Source organism: Vicugna pacos, chromosome 2 (genome assembly GCF_048564905.1).
Source record: "Vicugna pacos chromosome 2, VicPac4, whole genome shotgun sequence".
NCBI classification, from domain to species: domain Eukaryota; kingdom Metazoa; phylum Chordata; class Mammalia; order Artiodactyla; family Camelidae; genus Vicugna; species Vicugna pacos.
In genome coordinates, this window is record NC_132988.1 from 116,114,332 (window position 1) to 116,138,051 (window position 23,720).

The 23,720-nt window shown below is 56.7% G+C and overlaps 1 protein-coding gene across 1 annotated transcript; it reads left to right on the top strand.

The window, feature by feature from the left end:
- Nucleotides 1-391: 391 nt before the first annotated feature.
- Nucleotides 392-23,352, top strand: NSG1 (neuronal vesicle trafficking associated 1). The gene is made up of 5 exons (XM_072946342.1): nt 392-573; nt 961-1,115; nt 4,250-4,366; nt 17,069-17,179; nt 22,885-23,352. Exons 2-5 carry the CDS (start codon nt 987-989, stop codon nt 23,083-23,085), a joined length of 558 nt encoding a protein of 185 aa, XP_072802443.1. The 5' UTR covers nt 392-573; nt 961-986; the 3' UTR covers nt 23,086-23,352.
- The last annotated feature ends 368 nt before the right edge of the window (nt 23,353-23,720 follow it).

Consider the following 23,720-nt stretch of genomic DNA (forward strand, 5'->3'; position numbering starts at 1 on the left):
TGGACTCCCAGATCGGCTCGGCTGTCAGCGGGTGACCTTTTCCCCCACTTTTGGGGACAGCTCCATTCCTAGGATCTACGCCCCAACCCCCGCACCCCTTTCTCGCTTTGAATCGCCTTGCGCCCGGGCCGCCGCCGCCGCCCCAGGGTTGCATAGCCCGCACCCCTCTTTCCCCGTCCCAGCCTCCAGCCCTGGGGAACCCTCCCGCCGCTCCGAGCCTCCCCTCCGGAGCGCGAACCCACCCCGCTCCTAGCAGCGCCCCCATCCGCAGGTTGGCGCGGCCGCGGGCCCCGTGGGGAGCGCTCCCCCGCGCCGGCCCCGCGCTCCTTTGTGCGGCCGGCGCGCGCGCTGCGTCAAGGCTGCCGCCGCCACACGCACACACTCACCGCGCGCAGTTAACCCCCGGGAGCGGCAGGAAGGGAGGCGGCGAGCGGGAGGAGGGAGCCCAATCGCGCGGCGCCCCCGCCCCGGCCCCGCGCGCGGCGCCGCCTCCGCCATTGCTGCGAGCCGGAGCGGGCGACGCGGAGGCTCGGAGCGCGCTCGGAGCTCAGACCTGCCGGAGCCGGGCGTGGGGTGAGTGCCGGCCCGCGGGGCCTCGGGGCGCCGAGGCTGGGCCCTCCCGCCGAGGAGCGGGGTCCGGGGGCCGCGCAGCCCCCCGGGTGGGAGGGGCCGGGGTCCCCGGGCGGGTCTCTGGCGCAGTGGCGCCAGGACTGGGGGCGCGCTAGGCCCGCCGGCAGGGGCGGTGCCTCCTCCCCGGCCGCGGTGCGCCCCGCGCTCCGCGCTCTTGTCCAGCGGGTGAGAGTCTACACAGCACCTGCCCCGCCGCGGGCCGCGGTCGCCGCGTCCTCACGACCCCTCCCCGGAGACGAGGCGGGGGGCGGGAGAGCACGCCGACGCCCGGGACGCGGGTGGGTCCTGCTCGCGGTGACTCCCGCCCGGCACCCTCCTCGCCCTCCGCAGGCGGCAGCCTCGGGTCTCCCGGAACCATGGTGAAGTTGGGGAACAATTTCGCGGAGAAGGGCACCAAGCAGCCGCTGTTGGAGGATGGCTTCGACACCATCCCCCTGATGACGCCCCTCGATGTCAATCAGCTGCAGTTCCCGCCCCCGGATAAGGTGAGAGGCCCCCAGCACCCCGCACCGCCGGGTGCGCACCCCCCAAATCTCGGGCGGCGGCCGCAACAAAAGAAACGCGCCGCGTGCGCTGGGGACGCGAATTGGGGGCGGGCTCGGGCGGGGTAGAGGACGCCCCCCGGAGGACCACGTCCCCGCGCGGGATTCTGGATCGGGTGATCTGGGGGGTCCCCCGCCTTAGGTGACAGCTTCATCCTGACAGTGGAACGCCGTAGGTAAAGGTCCTTTCCTGATTTTCGTGGGAATCTTGTCCAAGAGCGGGCACTGGCCCCACCGCTGCCAACCCAGCCCTGCTTATCCCAGCCCCGCGGTACCCGGAGCTCGGGTTCCGGGATGAGCCCAGGGGCGGCGCGGCTGCCCCTCGCCTTCACAGGTGATGCAATTCCAGCCCGATTTGCCCCTTTGCGGTGGGGAGATGGACCCTCCTTAGGGGCTGAATCCCCTTCTTTACCCTCTCTGCCCGCCCCTCCCACACCGGTGGTAAATGCGGCAGGGTGCGCGCTCCTACACCGCCTCCTTCCTCTCTTTGTTCCTTTTGTGAAATCTCCAAATAAGCACTTGTGCTCCTCAGTGTAACTGGGGACAACCATTCATCATCCTCTTCTCAGAGCGGGGTTTTTCTTTGTGCTGAATTTAAAGAAGCACCCCCTCTTTCCTTAAATACAGCACGCAATCAAGTAGTTCCTGTCCATTAAGAGCCATATTTTCCAGAGTTAATGCTAAAAGATGTTGAAGAGTCTAGACAATTATATTGTAAAACTCAAACCTAAAATAATCAACACGCATCCATTCTGATAATCTTGCTGCTGCTTAAAACCACCGCAGCCTCGGGTTAGCTCACTCAGTTTCCTGAAGGGTCTCCGCGTTTGTTGTTTCATTTAGTCCCTGGCAGGGAGGTTGCGACTCAGGGCTTGTCGTTTGTTCCAGCATGTTGGTGATTGCTGGCCACAGGGCAGGGTAGGGATGGGGGACTGTCCCTGCGGTGGGTCCTATCTTTCTGGAAGATTTGTTCATTCCCATGGTGGGTCTTTGGAGAGACTAACTCAGCTCCGCAAAGTGGTTGTGATTCCGCCCAACTCTGGTCTGTGTTTGGGTAGTGGGGTGGGGATAGGGGCAGGAGGGAGGCTGCAGCAGGTGCTTCATTTCAAGAAAAGAGGCTCAGCTGGTCACACCTGTGCACCCAGGCCACATGGGGCCACTCTGAAGCATTGATGGCCCAAAAGAGGCTTTGCAGGAGGGCCGGGCTGCCTGAGGCCTCAGCTTCTGTCTCGCCTCCCCCTTCCCTGTCAAGGTGTCAGACTTGCCCAGTTTGCACAGCCTGGTGCCACTGTCCCCACCTTCCCCTCCTGCCTCAGCCCTAGAGTGGTAGTGGCTGGTGCCAGGAACACCGTGTCCCCATGCAGCACCTTTGTCAGGTGATTCCCTCCATGCAGCCTCAGCCTCCTCTTTTGTCCTCAGTCTGTTCCATTCCAGAACCATCTGGCACACGGTTGGCTTATACTGGGGAGGAGGGTTTCAGGCCGTCCTGGAGTAGCCCAGGCAGCAGGTTTCACCTGGTGGGTCCCCCATCCCTGGGGGCAGCTGGCAGGGTTGCTCCAGAGGTGGGAGTCTCGCAGGGAGTGACTGTTGAGCCAGAAGATTCCTGAGGTCGCAGATGAGGAAACCAAGTCTCAGAGAACTTCTGGGACATGCCCAAGGTCGCACAGTCCCCCAGAATGCAGAAGTCCTGGCAGGGCCTCTGGCTCTGCCCTGCTTGGAACCAGCCTGCTCTCGCACAAGACATCTCCTAACCTGAATAGCAGTAGCATGTTTCTCCCAGCCGGGGTTCAGGGAGGCGATGTCATCTGCCCCAGGTGCCATGTGTCCCAGGGCGGATAATCTAGTTCAGGTTGTGAACCTGAACCTATGCCGAGCGCCACGTTCTGGAGGTGTGACAGTGCCAGTAGTCACAGGGCTGCAGCAGTGGCAGGCCCGGCTCACCTGACCTGTGTTGAATGCTTGCTGTGCACCAGGCGCCCACCTGCATGCTTGACAGCTTTCAACTCCTTTAATGTCCTGATGTTAGGAGGGAACTACCACTATTACCTCATTTTACAGATGTGGAAATGGAGGCACAGAAAGTTTAAGGAACTTGCCTGAAGTCACTTAGCCTATTAGTGGCAGAGGCCGACTGAATCTGGGCTGATGAATGCTGACGGGGTCCCTCCTGGGCCGGGGGTTCATGGAGTTCCTCTTCTTTGCAGTAGCCCAACCAACAGGCTTTCCTCCCATTTCACAGGCCAGGACACGGGGTTTCCGAGTGGCCGAGTGTGTGCTCAGGATCACACGGCTACTCAGGTCCAGGTGGGCTTGGAGGATGGCAGGGTGAGGCCCAGGCGCTGCTGAGAGACAGGCACCCGGGGTTGGTGGAGGGGCACACACAGGCTGCCACGCTGGGCACAGAGGGAGAGCTGCGGGCAAAGGGGGGAAGGGAGAGGCAGGAGAGGGTTTGCCCTGGGCAGAGGCGGAGCAGGTTTGCTGGTTGGAAAAACATCTCCTGCTTCACAGTGCAGAGGGGAGGGGGAACAGAGCGGGCTGACCCTTTAAGGGCTGTTGCAGAGACCCAGAGAGAGGAGGGGAGCGGGGTGGAGACAGACAGACTCCCCATGATCAATTTCCCTGAAGGCTGGCTGCCTGCTCCTTCCTAGTCCTGAAGGGGAATAATGCGTGTGCATCTTCTCATTTACCCGTGGCGGCCGCCAGTAAAGACGAGTGAAAAGCCAAGTGCATCCTCCCCACCACCTGGGCTGATGAAGCTCTGGGCAGTGAAGGGAGCCCCGCTGATGCCTGTAAGCCCTGCCACCTGTTAAGTACGAGGCCTTGGCCAATGAGCTTAACTTCTCTGCCCCACTGTTATCATATTTCCCTCCTGGGGCTGCTATCAGGATTATTAATGGGTAATTTCTCTGAAAGTCTTGGCACAGAGGAGATTTCTAAGAAGTGGCTATTCTCTCAAAGACTTCCTGGCCAAATGGTGACTTTGAACTTGAGGGTTCCCATACCCTTCTTTTTGGGGCAGGTGTGTCTGAATGTATCTGGCCCCACCACTCACTGTTTGCTTCTGTTTCCTGGACAAGGTGGTTGTGAAAACTAAGACCGAATATGAACCTGACCGCAAGAAAGGCAAAGCACGTCCTCCCAAGATAGCCGAGTTCACGGTCAGCATCACCGAGGGTGTCACCGAGAGGTTCAAGGTGAGTGCCCTGGAGGTGAGTGAGATGCTGCTTTTGCCCCCAGGTGGGGTCCCCTGAGCTGCAGAGATGACCAGGGAGTGACGGGGAACAGGATGAGACACCGTCTCTCTGGGCTGATCCCACATGTGCGAAACCCACTTCGTGATTTTTACAAATTTCTTGTTTTATCTTCCAAAATGATCACCTATTACTTAGTTTTAATAACAGGGAAAATTTCTAAACTTTCTTTTAGACGAAGGTTAGAAACATATGGAAGGTCACTTACCAAACATTAAAAATCTTTACCTACAGTTCTGGGAAGGGGCAGACGGTAATAAAAAAGCAGCCTGTTGTAACTCATCTGGTGCAAGACCAGGCTGAGCCTTTACATTTGCGGGCTCATGTGAGCAGCCCTCCCCGGGAGGTCAGTGCTATCTATGTCACCCATTTTGCAGATGGGGAGGTTGAAGCACAGGGTGGTCACAGCTCTTCGTGGCAAGGCCAGGATCCAGAGGTCATCCAGTCCAGAGCCCTCGTGTTCACACTCCATCTGTCGCCACCCCGGGCACAATGCAGGGGTGTGGGGCTTGGCCGGCGCTGTACACTGGTTGCTGGAAGTGCTCGCTTTGGGGAGGGAAGCCTTGCTCTGGATGGTTCTTCAGGCAGGGCAGGGACAGCTGGGCCTGGGGACAGTCTTTTCCACTGAGTCTGGGGGCCTCAGAGGGTGGAGGCAGCTGGGTTGGTTGAGGAACAAGTTAGGATATGAATCTTCTGGAAACTTGTTCTTTGGGAAACATGAGAGATGGTAAAATGAGGCCCCTAACTTAGATTCAAGAGAGTGATTTGGGAGCCAGCAGTGTGTCACCCAGGCCTTGAAGACTAGCCTCGGCTGGCTCCCTGGTTGCCCCCCACGTGGATGTGGGAGCTGTTTGCTTTTGCCGGGGGCACAGCTGCCCGCTCACTGCAACAGCCCCACAGTTTCCAAAGCCCCTTTGCATACACGGTGTCCTTTTCCACCTTCACGGCAGCCCTGTGAACTGGCTAAGAGATGAAAGTGATGCCCGGACGGCGAGGTGGCTTCGTGGGGTGACTGTGGGCACCTGGGCATAATATGACTTTAAATCTTCTTCCCACCTCTCTGTGATGCCTCCTGGGGCTGGAGAAAAACCTGCCAGGCCAGAGGATTGCATTGGAGTTGCCACCTTTTGTGTCTGGGGGTGCATTTACTTGTGTTCACTCATCCAGTCCTCCCAGCAGCTCCCCCAAGAAACAGGTGCTGTTAGTTTAACCCATTTTACAGATGGGGAAGTTGAGGCACAGAGAGGCCCATAGTTTCTGCTGGTGGCCTCAGGAGGGTATTTAGGCTGAGGTGCTCTTCTAGCACCTCCTGGCCTGGCAGCTCATTGTTTTGAGGTTCATGGGGGACCAGGTGAGACTGACCCGAGGTCAGCATCTCTCTCCGGCTCTGGCAGGCCAGTTTGGCATGTGCCGAGTCTGTGGCTGTTTGCACGGCCCTCCCTGTTCATGCCCTGGGAGCAGCCCCTGGCTGAGGCAGCAGTGACCTCGGTTTCAAGGTCATAACAGCTGTCATCCTGATGGTGGACACTGTCTGGGTTTTTCATCCCTAACTTGAACTTTGCCTCTCCTGGGCCCAGCATCTTGGGTCCCCATGGAGCGAGGAGCTTTGTGGCACTTGAACGGCCATCCCTTTATCTGTTGAGTGTCAGTTGTGTGCCAAACCCTGCCTCCGGGGGCCTTTGTGCTTTGCATGCACGCTCACCTGATGCAGGTCCCCAGGTCCCTTGTTTAAGGTGTGGGTGACGCACATAGGCCACCAGGGCTCTTGGTAGCCACAGTGGGGCCATTGTGTGGTTACTTGGCTCCAGTTGCCCAGAACCCGAGGGCCCAGAAGATCAGTGCCCATCCCAGTGGATCGGGTTGTGGTGGCTCCCGCCTGCTCCCGCCTCCTGGGGATGCCCGAGAAGGTGGTGTATACAGTAGGTGCTCAGGGGGTTATTGCCCTGCAGTGGGTCCATTTCCCTAGTTCCATACAGAAATGGACCAGGCATGTCCGTTCACTCAGATCTGTGGCCTCCTTATGATTCACAGCATCACAGCCCCTTTTGCAAATGAGGCTGTTGGTCCCAGGGGGTCACCCCCCACCACTCTGTCTACGAGCCCAGTGCCCTCCCACCACGCCTCCTGCCGTACGCGCCTCCCTGCGGACCCCGCCTTCCGACTCCTAGAACCGATTCCCCTTCCGTCACCTTCTAGTGCCGGCTCAGATACTGCCTCTGCCGTGAAGACTCCTGGGATTAACCTCACCTCCTGGTGCTTCCAGTGCCCCCCCCCCCCGTACCGAGCCAGTGGCCGCATGGACCAGCTCTGGAGCGCTCCCACGGGCCAGGCTCGTTACACTCCTGGTCTCATTTTATCCTCAGAAACCTCACGGGATGGGCACCATTATTATCTGCGCTTTACAGCCGCGGGGACCCGAGGCAGAGATCTCGGACCGGGCGGCCTGCTTTTGTCTGTAGCACCTGAGGTCCAGGCGCCTCCTTCTGGAGGACAGGTTCGCAGGGGACGCTCTCAGCCCCAGGCGACCCACTGTGCTGCTTCTAAGAAGCGTGTTCCTTTGTGGATTTGAAACCCTTTCCCAGTAGCTGCAGCCCCAAGGCCCTCAGGGGCACAAGTCCCCCTCCTTCCCAGCAGCCTTCGGACATGGGGGGCCTGCATACCCCACGCCCCCCCCCCACGTAAGCATCATTTTTCTGCTTTCCCTTCCTTTTCTGTCGCAGTGTCCAGGCCCCTTTCCCCGGCCTGTGCTTCTCTTCGAGTGAGTGGGGTGGCCCTTGTACACAAAGGCCCAGCAACCTGAGTTGGTGACCTGGGGGAAGCAGGTGGCCCCGAGCCACCTCAGGCAGCCTGATGGCACCGAGGTCTCTGGGTGCGGACAGGACTTTCTAGGCCCTCTGTGCCAGGCAGGAGAAGAGCGGCCTGCCACCTCCCCGCCGGTGCTGGGCACGCTCACAGTGACGGCTCCGAACGTCCGGGGATGGCCGAGAGGGCTGCCGGCCCCACGGGAGTGGGGGCCTGGTGTTGTTTCCCGGGCTGCTCTTGGGACTCTCGCCTGTTGGGTGAGTTGGATGGCAGTTCCTGAGGGAGCCCTCTCTGGCCACGCCTGGATGTGAGCCCTCTGCAGGTGGTCACTCAGTTGGCAGGTGACCTGCGCAGTGTCACAGTCACTGCGCGGCAGAGCGAGCTCTGAGCCCAGGCACCTGGCCAGTGTGACCCGTGGGCCCGACCTGCACAGCCTGCCTTTGCTCCAGGGCCCTTCTGAACAGGAAGCAGGCTTACCTGGTCCCCTGCGCGCCCACTGCGGGGTCTGTGTGTGGGAGGCAGCCGGCCTGCATTGGAACCACCTGAAGTTCTATTTAACAGGGACCCTGGACCCTAGGACGGGCATTGTAACAAGCTCTCCAGGTGATCCTCATGGTAATGAGTTTGTAACCTTTTATGGGCAGGGCTCTCTTCTAGCACAAGAGGAGGGCTTGTGCTTTTGGAAATGCTAAAGGTACTCACCCTTCCAGAATGTTCTCCTGGTCGTTTACCACCCATTATGTTTCTGATGTGTCTGAATGCATGCTTCTCTTGTGGGAGGCATCAGCTGGTCAAGGGCTCGGGGCTTTCTTTTGGAAAACGGGGATGTGAGCCGGCAAAAGGTTGTACTTGAGCTGCATGTGTGAGGGAAGGACGGAGATGAGGACCTGCAGCCCCCCACTCCCCACCCCTGCTTGGGGGTGAGTCACAGCTTTGGCTGGGACAGAACATCTTCCTCATCCTGCTGGTGACTGGGCAGCATCCATGTGGCTCCCCACCCCGGCCATCTCTTTGTGCTTTTTTTTGACTCCGTGTGTGAATGGCAGGGAGGAAATTGTGCCTTCCAGCTGTTGAAGCAACAAGTCAATATTGTGCGCTCCTTTTGTCTATAATTTGTGGAGCTCGGGAGTGAGGTGCCGCTGCAGTGTGCCCCGTCCTTCTGTACCTTTGGACGGCATCCTTGAGATGGGATGTCTTTTTGGATGTTGCTTTATGATTATCACCCGGGGATTAATCTCTGGGCTACGAGGTTGCTAGGCTAGTTGCTAGGTAACTGCTGGCTGGGGGAAGGGCTTGGTGTGACTCTGCTGCACTGGGATTGCTGGGTGACTCACCCGGCAGCGACCCAAAGTCTGGGCTTCCGAAGAGGTTAGTGTCAACGAGGAAAGAGGCCGTTTAATTATTTGAAGGGGTATTTATGCCGAGAATAAACATGAGCTGAGATGTTTCTCAAATTAACTAAACCTAAATATGTTTTTAATTGCACTTTCCCACTCACCCATGCGGAGTGGCGGGTCGCTGTGCTGCTGGGGCCACTTCTTAACGCTTGGAGGTTGGAGGGGGCGCAGTTAGGCAGGCTACAGGAAAGTAAGGTACGTGCTGTGGCTGCAGCGATGGAGGGGTGCTGACCCCTCTGCGATCGACACGCTGGGTTCAGGACTCGGGTGAGCAAGCCACACACCCTCACCTGGCACCATGTTGCCTTCGGGGCTTTAAGAGGTTCCAGGTTCAGCCTTGCACAGAGCTGGGAGAATGTCCCACAAGGAGTGACCGGGTTGGTTTGAAGGGTCTCCCTGTGTTGTAGCAGGGGTCCCTTTGCCTCCCACCACACATGACTCTGTGGGTAGTTGGTGTCTTTTCTGACATCCTTAACGACCTTGAGCTTCCAGTAATCCCCCGGTGTGTCTCAAGATGCACCTGTTAAATATTTATGACTGGCGACACTGTTTCCTTGGCACTCAGTGGTGGGGGCGGCCTTCCCGCGGTGGCACTGGGGAGCCTGGAAATGCATTTTGACACCCCGTGGCCTTCCGCAGAGCATCACGCAGGGCTTGCCGCCCCCCTCTGTGGTCTGCAGAGCCCACGGTTTTCCAGCCTAGCCTAGTGGGGGGCTTCCTCCACAGTCAGGTAATTAAGTGGGTTGAATCATCTGTGGGGGAGAAATGTCTGTGTGTTCACTTTGTCTGGGTTTCCTAAAATATTTAGCACTGTCAGCGTTTGGAGAGGTCAGGATTCATGTTATTTTTCCAAGATTTTTTTTTTAAACTGCATTACTCAGCAGAAAAGCACATTTCCTCCCCCCACCCAGGGTGAGAGGGCGGAGAGTGGAGAGTAAGGATGACCTAGTGTCTGCTTGGGCCCTTAGTTACAGTCTTTTTTTTTTAATTAAAAAAAATTTTTAATGGGGGGAGGTAATTATTTACTGAATTAATTATTTTAAACAGAGGCACTGGGAGGTGCACCCAGGTCCTCGGGCGTGCTAGGCATGCGCGCTGCCACTGCGCTGCACCTTCCCCCCAGTAACAGTCTTGAAGGTTGATCTCGTCCTGGTTTTGGAGGTGGGGGATTCAGGTCAGAGAGGAACAGGCCCGAGGCCGGCTGATCACCGAGGGTGGAGGTAGGATTCAGACCCACACCCATCTGATACCCAGCCCGCCATGCTCTGCCTTCCTCCTCAGCAGCTGCATGGGGTCCGTGGGGTGCAGACGCCTGCTGCAGACGCCTCCGTCCCCACCCCAGCTGGGCCGGGGTCCCTGGGGGCCTCCAGCAGGAGAAGAGGTCCCAGACCAGAAAGAGCAGTTGGGAACACAGCCGGTTCAAATGCTGCGCCAGCCCCTCGTCTGTGAGGTCGGGGGACTGCTGATTGCCTGCCCATGGTGAACGCTGAGGGGGCAGGCACGAGGGCCAGGGCCTTGTCAGTGGAGCAGCCGTGCAACTTATGGCCCAGACTGGGACACTTGTGAGGGTGACACTGTGCATTTGGGGATGCTGAGGCAGTAACCGTCCACTGGGACCTTCCTGAGCATCTAGGACGCATGGTCCTCGCCTTACAAACTCCCTATAAAGTTCACCCCCAGGCCCAGATCCTATTTGCTAACCATTCCTGGCTGTTCTTTCCAGAACCACCTCCCCCGGCCCTCTTTTCTCTGGGCTCACGGTCTTGTCGGGAACCCGCCACAGCCAGTGCTGACCCCAGCCTCCCGTCTCTGGCTCACTTTTTTTTTTTTTGGTAGTAAAATAGAATACAAAATATACATGAAATTTACCATCGTAAAGTGTTCAATTCAGTGACATCTCGTACATTCACAGTGTTGTCCAACCATCACCACTCACTGGTTCCAGAACATTTTCATCACCCCCAGAGGGGACCACACACCCATTGTCAGTCACTCTCTGGTTCCCCCTCCCCTCAGCCCTGAGCAGCCACGAATTTGCTTTCTGTCTCTCTGCACTTCCCTGTTCTGGACATTTCATGTAAATGGAATCATCCAAGATGCGGTCTTGTATGATAGGATAATACTCACTGAGGATCGTGTTCTCAGGGTCCATCATGTTGTAGTCTGTATCAGTGCTTTGTATCTCTTTGTGGCTGAGTAATGCTCCCTTGTACGGATGCACTGCATTTTGTTTATCCATTCATCCACGGATGGACGTTTGGGTCCTTTCCACCTTTTGGTTAAATGTGAATAGTGCTGCAGTGATCGTTCACGTCCAAGTTTCTGTGAGCACCTGCTTTGAGTTTTCTTGGGTACGTACCCAGGAGTGGAATTGCCAGTCTGCGTGGTGCTTTTATGTTTAGCACATCCAGGAACTGCTGTGCTCCACAGCAGCTGCACCATTTTACATTCCCACCAGCAGTGTACGAGGTTTTCACTTTCTTCATATCCTCACCAACACTTGTTCCTTGTTTATTTATGTTTATTACAGCTGTTCTAGTGGATGTGAAGTGGTATCTCATTGTGCTTTTGCTCTGCGTTTTCCAGTGGCTAATGATACTGTGTCTTTTCCTCTGCCTGCTGGCCGTTTGTTTATCTTCTTCAGAGAGCCGTCTAATTCAAGTCCTTTCCCATTTTTAATTGGGTGGTTTGTCTTTCTGTTGTTGTAAGATTTCCTTTTATATTCTGGAAACTAAAGCCTTACCAGCTATATCATTTGCAGGTATTCTCTATATTTTTTGGGCTTCCTTTTCACTTTCTTGCTTGTGTTTAAGGCACAAAAATTTTTTAATTTTGGTGAAGTACAATTTATTTTTTGTTTTTGTTGGTTGTGCTTTTGGTGTCATATCTAAGACACCATTGCCAAATCCAAGGTCATGAAGATTTACCTCTCAGTTTTCTTCTAAGAGTTTTATGGCTTTGGCTTTTATATTTAGGTCTTCATTTCATTTTGAGTTAATTTTTGTATGTGGTGTGAGGTCAGGGTCCAACTCGATTCTTTTGTGTGCAGATAGATACCCAGTTGTCCCAACGCCACTTGTTGAAGAAGCCGTTTTTGCCCCATGGATGTCTTGGCATCCTTATCAAAAATCAGACTGTGGACACGTGGTTTTAGTTCTGGACTTTCCATTCTATTGCACTGATTTATGTAGCCGTTCTGAAGCCAGTGCCACACTGTTTTGATTACTGCAGCTTTGCAGTAAGTTTTGAAATTGGGAAGTGTGAATCCTCCCACTTATTCTTTGTTTTCAAGATTGCCTTGGCTCTTCACGATCCCTTGTAATTTCCAATTCTGCGAAAAAGGCTGTTGGGATTTTGATGGGGATTGCACTGAATCTGTGCATCAGTTTGGAAAGTAGTCCCATCTTAATATTAAGTCTTCCAGTCCTAGATCTCTTTCCATTTATTTGGATCTTCTTTAATTTCTTTCAGCAGCGTCTTACAGTTTGCAGTGGAAGCATTCTTTCACGTTTTGCTGTAGGCAGTAAGCTACAGTAGTGTTAGCGATACCCGTGCCTTTCGCCAGTGCAAACCACAGGCGTTTTGGTATCACACTGCAGTTGTTGCCAAGATTTGGGGAAGCGTTTGGTCTCATCATTCCTCTGAAATCACAATAGTGTAAGATCTTGTTGTTTGATGTGTTAATAAGGAAGCATATATATTATATCGCAAATCTACATTTTTGCAGTGTTTTGATAACAGTACTTCACTAGAAGTGTTTTTTTCCCCTTTGTATAGTGTTTTCTGCATGTTAAGCGTGATTCTGAGAAGGATTTACCAATTTCACCTGGCTGCCAAAGAGGTCCATGGCACAGACATGTTAGAAACCCTGCACCAGGCCCCCCTCCCCGACCCCTGCTGCTCCCACACACTGTGCCTAACAGTCCCCTTCCTGCAGCAGTGGGGTCTGGGCCACCGAGGGCCACCATGGGGCACACACCAGAGGACACGTGGTAATGAGTACAAATCCCTGTACAGTAGCTGTAATTTCACCCCATCACCTCCTGCTTTAGAGTGTTTATTGACAGCTGTGCAGAAGTCATGTAAATTTAGGGAGCATGTAGAATCTGCTTTAACACACACGTGCACACACACACGTGTAAATCAGTAGCTAACACCCGTCCTTCAGGCAACTGGCAATGCCTCCCAGTGCTGCAAGGAGTGCTAATTTGGGGCATCATAAAGAGGCAGCGCCTCCTGGAATCCTGCAGCACCTGGGTTCCCACCTCTTGGTGTGGCACATGGGGTCCCTTGTCACCTGGCTCACATCCCCTCCCCCAGAGGACGTGTGATGCTCCAGCCACACTGGCTGAACATGCTGTGTCCTGAAAGCCTCAAGGCTTTGGCACAGTCCCCCCTCCCTCTGACAAGAGCAGCCTTTCCCGAGCTTCCCTGGGGAGCACCCATCCTTCGGGACCCAACACTGCCTCCTGGACCCCTTCCCCGCAGAGGTGTCTGCCCTGCCTCCCGCTTTCCTCTCCCGGGTCTCACCCCACACTCTTAGGAGTTAAAACCACTCAGCAGAGACCAGGGCTGATGCAGCGGGCCAAGGTCACTCCAAGGTGGCCGCTGTCAGATCTCCCAGGAACGTCCACTGGCCACTGGGGATTCCGTCGGTGGAGGAAGGCAAGGCCTTGGGGCACAAGGCGCTTTTGCCTTTGTGGGACCTTTCCTCCTTAAAAAAAAAAAAAGAACAGAACATTTTCTGGCTACCTTGGTCTAAAGATGACATAATCCAGGCTGGATTCATTATTATATATTCATTATTATCTTACTCTTTTTCTTTCTGGTTTTTAAACAAAGTAAAACCCATTTTCTTGGGTCACTAAAGGCATCACAGGCCCCAGTACTGGGCCTCGTGCGTGCCTTAGAGATGTTGCCCCTGGAAGAAAGGCCCTGCCTCTAAGGAGACAGCCTTCCTCCACCCAAGGGACGCCCTGGCCCCCAGCCCCACAGCCTGGCCCCGGAGAGGACAGCCATGGGGCTCCCTGTAGAGAAGGCAAAGGGTACGCCCAGGGCCTGGAGGAAACAGGTGTGTTTCACACTTCGCTCTGGAATATTCCTAGTTGTCTCATGGGCTGGGGGAGGTGAGGGAGGCTCATGAAACTCTCCAAACTGGGACACATTTTCACTACACTTGAATCAGGAAAGGGGGGGATGCTGGGTTCTGGGGTGCACCATGTGTTGCTGGTGCCCAGAGGCTGGGGCATCCCAGAGCCCTCCTGGAGGGTGGTGGGCCTGGCCAGGGCTTTGAACGGTGAGGAGAGAAGGCTGCTATAGGGCTGTGCTGGGGGACAAGGGTGACCTTCCAGGGAGGCGAGCCAGTCCTGAGTGCTTGCCTGAAACAGCCCTGGCACGGCGGGCTGCCTTAGTTTGCTAGGACGGCTGTGACAAAGCTCACCGACCAGGGTGCCGGAACAGCCGAAATGTAGCGTCTCACGGTTGCGGAGGCCAGAAGTCCAAGGTCAAGGTGTCGGCAGGGCCGCGCTCCCTCTGCAGCCTGCCTCTTCCTGGCTTCTGGGGCTGTTGCTGGCACTCCTTGGCCATCTTTGGCTTGTCTTCAAGGGGCTGCTCCCTGTATGCACCTGGGTCCTCATGTCCCCCTTTCGTAAGACACAGTCCTGTTGGATTAGGGCCCACCCGAATGAGCTTGGTTACTTTAATCACACCTGCAAGGACCGTATTTCTAAATAAGGTCACATTTGCAGGTACCAGGGGTTGGGGCTTGTGTGTTCTTTTGGGGGGAGGTTTGGGGGAGACACAATTCAACCTGGAACAGGGGCCCAGCACGTGGGGCTGACAGCATGCTCTCAAGTCCGTGATCTCGTCATCCTCTTGATAAACGTGTGAGAGGTGAGGTCTGAGGCGACCTGCGCGTCACACAGGTGGCAGGTGGCCAAGCTGGGATCCAGTTGTGAGCTTGCTGGGACCTTTCTGGAAAGGCTCCTCAGCCTGTGGCGGCCACAGGGGATACCATGCCACACAGTGAATTGTGCACCTGCATTTCTTACCCCTCAGGGTGCTTCCCAGGTCTGAGCAGACCCTGGGGCCCAGGAGGGGCCCGGAGAGCGCAGAGGTGTCGGTGGCGGGGTAGCAGGGACCGCCTGGGGGTGGGGGTGGGGCTTTGCCACACCAGGTGCCTCCTGCTGACTCTCCGGGGATTGATTCCTTTGCTTTCTCCCTCGGCTCTTCTGGGGACTGTCAGGTCCTCATTTCTCAGTTCTGTGAGCTTCGTGGCCATCAGGTCCAGAAATCCTGGATGGAACGCCCAGGCCAGGTTCCAGGAGGAGAGCCCTGAGGACCTGCTTCCTCACAGCCCCGCTGAGAGAGCCGGGGCTTATTTCACACCTGAACAGACGGGGCGCTGCGAACCCAACCCCACGTGGCTTCCAGTTCAAGGGACAGGTTTAAGGATGCACGTCTCTCCAAGACTTGAGATCATATTCTTTTTTTAAAATTGAGATGTAATTGACATATAGCGTCAGTTAGTTTCAAGTGTGCAACAGAGTGATTCAGTGTTTGTGTGCACTGAAAAATGATCACACTGTAAGTCTGGTTAACATCTGTCACCACACATAGTTACAGATTTTTTTCTTGTGATGACACTTTTTAAGAAGCTACTCCCTTAGCAACCTTCAGCCATGCAACACAGTATTGGTAACTAGTCACCATGCTGCACATTACATTCCCGTGACGTATTTGTCTTACAATTGGAAGTTTGTACCTTTTGGCCCTCTTCACTCACTTCTTCCAGCCCTACCCCACTGCTTCTCGTAAAGCCAATTTGTTCTCTGTTTCTATGAGCTCTTTTTGTTTTGTTTTTTTTTCAGGATTCCACATATAAGTGAGCTCAAATGGTATCTGTCTTACTCTGGCTTATTTCACTCAGCATAATGCCCTCAAGGTCCATCTGTGTTGTTGCAAATGGCAAGAGTTCCTTCCTATGGCTGAATATTATTCCATTGAATGTATGTGCCACAACTTTATCCGTCCATCCATCGATGGACACTTAGGTTGCTCCTGTATCTTGGCCACTGTAAATAACGCTGCAGTGAACATCGGGGTGCAGATAGCTTTTCAAGTGAGTGTTTTCATTCCCTTCAAATAAATACTCAGAAGTGGAATGACTGGATCACATGGTAGTTCTGGTTTTAATTCTTCTGAGGAATCTATAGTGTTTAACATACTGGCTGCACCAACTGGCACTCCTACTGACCGTGCAGGAGGGCTCTCGTTCCTCCATGTCCTCCCCAACACTTTTTATTTCTTGTCTTTTTGAAAATAGCTGTAGATGTGAGGTACAGATACCTCATCATGGCTTCGATTTGCATTTTTCTGATGATTCGCGATGCGGAGCGCTTCTCACGTACTACCTGTTGGCCATCTGCATGTCTTCTTTGGGAAAAATGCCTGTTCAGTTTCTTTGCCCATTTTCTAGTTGGATTGTTTGGGTTTTTTGCTCTAGAGTTATAAGAGTTCTTAATTTATTTTGTATATTATTCTCTTACGTATGACTTACAGGAACTTCCACCATTGCTTTTTCATTTTGCTGGTGGTTTCCTTTGCTGTGTAGCCGCTTTTTAGTTTGCTGTTGTCCCACTTGTTCATGTTCGCTTGTGTTGCCTTTGCTTTTAGTGTCAAATACAAAAAATCATTGCCAAGACCAGTGTCAAGGGGCTTATCACCTGCGTTTTCTTCTAGGAGTTTACAGTTTCAGGTCTTACGTTCAAGTCTTTATCCGTCATGGGTTAATGTTTCTATATGATGCTCTGGCTGCACACACGGTGCTGGGAGCCCGCGTCCAGCAGTGCAGAAAGTCCGGTCCCTGTGCTCGGGGGACTTCCCTCCAGGGAGGGGACAGATCAAACTGAACACGCAGGAAGCTGTCGAGGGTGGAGGTGATGGGGACCTAGGAGAGTCAGTCTGTCTTGCTCAGCTGGTCCCGGCTCAGGGCACGTCTAGGGGACACCTGACCAGCTGGTGGCTGATGCGTCCCCTCCAGGACTGGCAGCATGAGATGGGCCACCCGCACCCACAGCTCAATCGTGTGTCCCATGTCCATGAGGCCTGATGGTATCTGTACCCCAAGCTCTACACAGGGCCTGGAATACTAAAAATAGCTTATTAAAAACAAAGATGCCGTGTGGATATGGTAAAAGATGAAAATGGTACAAAAAGTTGTCAGTGTGAAGGGATTCTGCTGACCTGTTGTCCCCAGAGGCCTCCCAGTTCTGTGTTCTGTCCCTCCTTCCAGAGACTGCCTGCTACAGCGGCGTGTGGGTCAGTGTGCGTGCACATGTCTGTGTTTGCATGTGTCTGTGTGTGTGTCTGTGTGTATCTGTGTCTGTGTGTGCATGTGTGCGTGGCTGCCCCATCGCCCCCCTGATGGCCCCGCCTCTGCCCGCAGGTGTCGGTGCTGGTCCTCTTCGCCCTGGCCTTCCTCACTTGTGTCGTCTTCCTGGTCGTCTACAAGGTGTACAAGTATGACCGCGCCTGTCCTGATGGCTTTGTCCTCAAGGTAAGCCCCCTCCCCCCCCGGCGCCCAATGCCTCTGCACCTCGTCCTCCACTGGGCTCTCAGTGCCTGAGGGACAGACGCCAGAGCAGCCGGGCCAGTGAGGGGCCTGGCCGGCAGGGAAGGGAGGGGGCGATGCGATGGGGTCTGTGGGAGGGAGGCTCCTGTCCAGCAGGCCCAGCACATTCTCTGAGGGGCAGTGAGTGAGGGGGAAGCAGAGGCCCTGGGAGAAGAAGGCCTGTGTAACCACGTGGGGATTGGGGACTGTGTCCCTGGTCTGCAGGGTGTGGTCAAGTGGCCCATGTGTGTTCTGCCTCAGGGAGGAGCTGGCTGTGGCCAGACTGGAGTGCCAGCAAAGGCCCCTGGAGGAGCAGGAGTGATGGGATGGTCACTCGGGTGGCCGGGGAGGCTGCAGTTTGAATGGGAGTGACAGGAGGCAGTGAGACGGCCCAGGAGGGCATCAGGGAGGAGATGTGGGTCTGGACCAGTCTGGGTGCTGGGGATGGAGAGGGAGTGAATCTGGGGGACAGAGGCGGGGCAGGAGGGGAGGACCTGAGGTCAGGGAGTGGGAGCCAAGGTGACGCAGGAGCCGCGCCCTGATGGAACCTGGGTGCACAGAGGACGGTTTCCTGGACAGACTGCACACAAGTAGCTGTGACCACGGCTCCGCCAGCAGGGGCCGGCCTTTCCTTTTGGCCATTTTCTCTGCGTCCGCCTGGGGCTAGTTCCCTGCATGGAGAGGCGGGTGGGCAGACAAAACTGCCTTCTGCGTGCACATCCTGCCGGGGCAGGTTCTGCTGGATAACCTGGTCCAGGTGGAGTCGGGGAGGAGAGGCCTGGTCCTTCTCGCAGCAGCGCTGGGGGGGCGGGCGTCGCACGGCTGAAAGGCTCTGCAGCGGGTGGAGTGCACAGCCAGCCTCGGGAACTTGGAGCCCCTGGTAGATGGTTCTGGAGAAGCGTCTCTTGGGACTTGGGCCTTTTCTACTGGCATCTCATGGCGGGCGTCCTTCCTGGAGAGCACCACTGGCAGGGCCGGGGAGCTGCTGGTCTGTGTCCAGCTGCCCTGAGGCTGAGGCTGGAGAGAGGAAATGTGTGCGCGCCCTTCCTCCCTCTTTCCTGCAGGTTTGTGTGCACATCACATGCTGATACCCAGCAGTTCACAAGGGGCTTTTAACGAAGATCTCTGATGCCCCCCAAGCCCCTGTAGGGTAGATGCCGTTAGACCCCACTTGACCAACGGGAGATTGAGTAGAGACACTGTCGTGCCCGAGGCCACCCCCTGCACTTCATTCTTCAGTGTATGTTTACTAAGTGCCACCCACTGTGTGCAGGGCGGGGTGCTGGCAGGTGCCTGCCCCCGGGGCTTATGTTCTAGCAGAGGCGACAAGCGGCGAGCCGGCAGACAGATGTCCAGACGCTACTGGATGCTGCCAGGAGTCCACAAGGGAGAAACGCAGGGTGACTGAGTGCCTGCGGCCAGCTCTTTGCGGGGAGCACAGGGCTCACCTGGGCTGAGATCCGAATGTGGAGGGGGGGCTGCTGCGGACCTGCTGTGGGCCAGGCTTGTGCTGACCCCGGCCCCGAGGGGGCCCCACGGGATGGGCTGGGGGGCACAGGTGCCCGAGCTTCTGGGCTGCACGGAGGGGCGGGGACCAGCCTCTCCCAGGTGGCCCCAAGCTGAAGAGTGTCCCAAGGGGATTTAAAATGGCAAGTGTGGGCTGGGAGGACACCAGGTTTCTGCCTTTCTGTTTTTTTAACCGTTAAGTCACTATACGACTGTTGCAGAAAGGTCCTAAACCCAGTGGGAACCGCCCCAGGCCCCACAGGGGTTTCGCGTTTGGGTGCGCCTTGCAGACCGCCTCCCTCGCGGGGAGCCCGCGTGGGGCATTCCACGGCCAGGGCTGCTGGGACACGCTGTCCCGGACTCCCCTTCCCGTCCAGCTAACACTTCGCATCGTGGCGGAGGGACGAGGTGCAGAGAGGCTCAGCGGCCTCCCTCAGCTCACCTGCAGGTGACACGTGCCCCTCAGAAGTCTTCCTTACCCCTGGGGTCGTGCTGGCCGCCAGCACCCCACCCACGGGGGCGCCCCAGCATCCCCGTCGTGTGGCGTCGCTGTGCGGGTGGCGGCGGACCGTCTGTGCTCTCTGGCCTGGGCACCTGGAGGCCTGTCCCAGCCGGGAGCAGAGGCACTCACTGCACAGCAGGTGTTGGTGGCCTCAGAAGGTCTTGCCAGACCCTGTGCTGGTGACTGATGGGTGGCGAGGACAGAGGGCAGGGAGGCAGCAGTGCAGGTCGGGGAGGAGGGTGGCAGCCAGCCTGCCAGCCAGGGGCCCTGGGCTGAACGAACGGTTTGGCCCCGCAGAGTGGCCTCGCCTCCCAGTGCCCTGATGAGTCTGGGGTCAAGACCTGATGAGAGAAGGGCATCCCCCAGCGGTGCCCCTTGCGGCTTTTCGGCTTTTCTGTCTGCTGTGCTACCCTGACTTCAGCCCCCTGGGTGGGGACTCAGCAGCCCCATTTTGCAGACAAGGGAACTGAGGCTCAGAGATGTGAACTCAGCCAGCAGCGTGGGCCTGGCTCCCCGGCTGAGCTCTTCCCACAGCGCCTGCTCCTGCGGCCTCAGCCACTGAGATTCTGCACCAGGCAGAGCTGGCCGTAAACACGCGGCCTTCCTTTGCCATTTCTCTTCTGGAAACAGCTCTTTGTGCACCCGGGGGGCTGGCAGGTGTTTCTAGTCCTTACGTTTCAGGGTCAGTGAGCTGGTAAGAAGCAGCCCGGTCCTCCGTGGGGCAGGGTGGTGTCAGGTGTGCGTTTGTTATAGTTTCCCTTCCATCCTCACTAAAGCAGCAGCAGAGAGCCACACGTCTCTGAGAGGCAGGGGCTCCAGCAGCCCCAACAGGGGAACCCCCATGGCACCTGCCTGGGCCATGCCCCCCGCCCCACCCCCGGCTTGAGGAACAGGCTGCCAGATCCCTAACCCCCTGCCCCCAAACCCGCCTCCTCCTCCACCCCTTCCGTCTTCCTGGCCCGGCAGTGATGAAGGGGCAGCTTTGTGGTCCAGGCACTGGACCGGGCCCGATGCCATCGCCTCTGCCAAGCTGGGTGGCACCGTCTTCCTTCTGCCGAGAGGCCAGACCTCCACACCCCACCGAGAGCAGCAGAGCCTGGGTCCTGAGTGAAGGCCACAGGGCGGGCAGAGCCAGGTTCCGCAGGGCCTGCAGTCCCCTGGCGCCTGACCCAGGACTGGCGCGAGTGACTCCTGCGCCTGATGGCAGCTCACCTGTGGGAGAGCCTGTCCTCCAGCCACACCTGTTAACCTCAGGCTGATACTACTTCTCGGTGTCCTGTTAGAACTGTCCGGGTGGCCAGGGGGTTCAGTCACTTATAGATGGAACACCACCCCTGGGTCACACTTGGTCAGGCCTCGAAATTGGTTCAAATAGGAGCTTTTCTAAGACCAAGATGTGGTCCTTTCTCTCTCTCCACAAATCACCTGTTCAGCCCTGTGCGGACATCAGGCAGCAGCCAGGCAGCGTCAGAAGGACCTGCACCCCAGGAGGGCCTCCGGGTTCAGAGGGTGACCTTACTGCCTGGTGCCCAGAGAGGGCCTCCTGAAGGTGGCAGTGTTCCCCAGGCTCAGCTGGTTCCTGCCGCAGCAGCTCCTACTGGGCAGGCCCTCCAACCCCCAAGCCCTGCAGACGGGGTGCCACCACCTCCACCTCTGAGGATGCTGAGGACCGAGTTGGGACCGGGTGCCCTGGGCTGGGACCCGATGAACGCGGGCTGAACCTGAGGCTGCCGGGGTACAGTCCTGCCCAGTGCGGGGAGCACGCTGCCTTGTTTCTCACTGTTCTGCCTTTGGGCTGAGCGGTCACCTGTTGGCAGCTTTGCAGGGGGCGTCTGGAGTGCTCTGAGTGGAGGCCCAGGCTGCTGCTCAGTCCCCACGCTGCCCTGTGGTCCCTTCACCTCTCTTGGTCTCACATGCCACGTCAATGGAACAGGACTAACGGAAGCCAGCTCAGAGAGAGATTGTGTCTGGAAGGCACTTGGCCACTGGCGTCGTCGCAGGGCTGGGACATGGTGATGGGTCTCGGGTCTGCAGGAAGACCCCAGGGAGCAGCCCTCTGATGGGGGTGGGGCAGAGCTAACCTGCCTTCAGCTTCGGGAGCCTGAGGAAACCTGGGTCGGGCAGGGACGAGGCTCCCAGAGGAGGGTCCCCTGTGTGTCCCGGGCCAGTGCCCATATTCGTGGGGGCAGCCACTACCAGCCAGCCCAGGGATCAGCAGAGACCGGGCACAGTCCCCACGCTGGGCCTGCCCACGGCAGGTCCAGGAGCGCTCTGAGCAGCGGGTTTCTTACTAGGGCCCGGGAGTGGGTGGAATCCCAGCTGTGCACCTGCCAGCAGGGTGGCCGTGGCTGAGACGCTGCTCAGTGGTGCTGGGCCGGACCTCGCAGGTGGGGCTGGGAATCTGGGGGTTCACAACTTTTCCTGGTGACCATCTTCACTGCAGTCTCCCTTCACATGTGACAAGGAGACCCTGGCGTTCCCATAACACTTCGATTGCCTAGAGACACAAGTAATGTGGCTTCCGTGAGATGAGATGGGCTCATTAAAGCCCCAGCTGGAAGACAGTGGTGCTCCGTGAGGTCACCGTGGAGCCCCCATTCTGTCTTGTGCTGTGTGGCCAGCCCCTGGGGAGTTGGCCCTCCCCGGGTGGTCAAAGCCACTGAGGGGGCCCATGGGAGCAGGGAGGGCAGGCGGCCTCCCTGCTGGGGGCCCCCTGAACCTGCTGCCACATCCAATTGGCCAGAAGTTAGTTCCATGGCCTCAGCTGGCTACCAGGAGGGCTGAGCTGGGTGCCATGTGCCCACTTACCTCTGGGAGAGTGGGTGGTGGGGGACAGCTGGGAGCCCACCACCCCTTCCTCGTGGGCTTGGTGAGGGACGTGTGGAGACAGCGGTGGGCAGTGGCATAGCCTGGCTCCTGGAGTGACAAGGAAAGGCAGCCTGTCTTTCTTGGGGCCCTATGCCCCCAACGAGCAGATGAGAGCTGTGAACGGATCTCCACGCCCCCAGCCTCCCCAGGGTCCCGTGGTCAGTAGGGAAGGCGCCTTGTCCCTTGTGGACAGCTGCTGGGACGGTCCCCCACTCAGCGTGCCTTCGTGGGGGCCTCGTGGCCTCCTGCTGGGCTCGGGAGCCAGGGTCACACAACTCCCTAGAGGCCCCGACCCTTGCCTCCTTCCCAGCGTTTTCGTCCTGCGGCTCCTTGCCCTCTGCTCCAGCCTGCATCCGTCCTCCCGCCCTGAAGGCCCATCTTTGCCTCAAGTGTGCCCCCCCCCCCCCCCCCCCCCCGCTGATCCAGCCGCCAGGAAGACTTTTTGGATTCCCTTCCTTCCTTATTTGAATACATTGTTTTTGGTGGACACATAAGAATTCCCATTGTTTTCTAGTAGATGTAAAACAAATGACAGCTAGTGTAAGATCATGAGTGAAGCAGGAAGGCCCGCTGTGCAAGTCTCACCGCCACGGCCCTGTCACAGACATCCCTCCTGTCACCATGTAGTCAGCACCGGGCCGTCAGTGCTGACTCATCACCGAATCTCCTCCAAGCCCAGGGAGGTGCGCAGTGACAACAGGTTGGGTGCTAATGGAGACACCTGGGCGTCCCTCCTGCATCGGCGTGTGCGTCTTAGCGGCCTCTTGTCTTTCAGAACACCCAGTGCATCCCAGAAGGCTTGGAGAGCTACTACGCGGAGCAAGACTCCAACGCCCGGGAGAAATTTTACACCGTCATAAACCACTACAACTTGGCCAAGCAGAGCATCACCCGCTCGGTATCGCCATGGATGTCAGTTCTGTCGGAAGAGAAGCTCTCAGAGCAGGAGACTGAGGCTGCTGAGAAATCCGCTTAGCGAGATGGCGAGTTCCCTGCAGTGTCACTTGAAGGTAACAAAGGGACTTTGAGGGACATTTCATTAAATATAATTCCTGATAATTTAGAGGCGACTCATTTATGGTGCAACTGCTTCTGTTTGCTGATGCTGCTTTAAAATCAAACTTGCTGCAGGCCACCACGGGCATAGAATCAAGCGCTATCAGCATTGCTTAAAGAGCTCTGACACCAGTTTCCATGTAAAGGAATCTTAATTTAGCAACTTGACTGGGATTTATTGGATGCTATCAAAAAATAAATTTACACTGGATATGCAAGGGGTTTGGACTTCAGATAAATAATGCATTTTGTGGGACTGATTGTTTTTTAAACCACTTGCTGTTTGCAGACCTTACTCCACAGCCATATCTAGAGTAAGCCCTTGCTTTGCTGAGAGCAAGCTGTCCTTCTCATTTCTTCCCACCTCCCATCCAGGGCAATAGTGCTGATGGTCAGGATGTGCTATAATGAGTGGCATAGGGAAGGAAGGAAAGACGCCGGCGGGTCACAGCTGCACCCTGACCTTCCCCGTGCTCATTCTGAGCGTGCAGGGGCTGCAGCAGGGCTGCTTGGGCGGAGGCTGCATCTCAGCCCAGAGGGCCCGCTGGGCAGAGG

Excerpts from the sequence above, each read along its gene's own strand:
- NSG1 (XM_072946342.1), top strand. The coding sequence starts at position 987 with ATGGTGAAGTTGGGGAACAATTTCGCGGAGAAGGGCACCAAGCAGCCG. Across the intron at positions 4,367-17,068 it reads GTGTCACCGAGAGGTTCAAG|GTGTCGGTGCTGGTCCTCTT; the intron begins GTGAGTGCCCTG and ends CTCTGCCCGCAG. Across the intron at positions 17,180-22,884 it reads CTGATGGCTTTGTCCTCAAG|AACACCCAGTGCATCCCAGA; the intron begins GTAAGCCCCCTC and ends CTTGTCTTTCAG.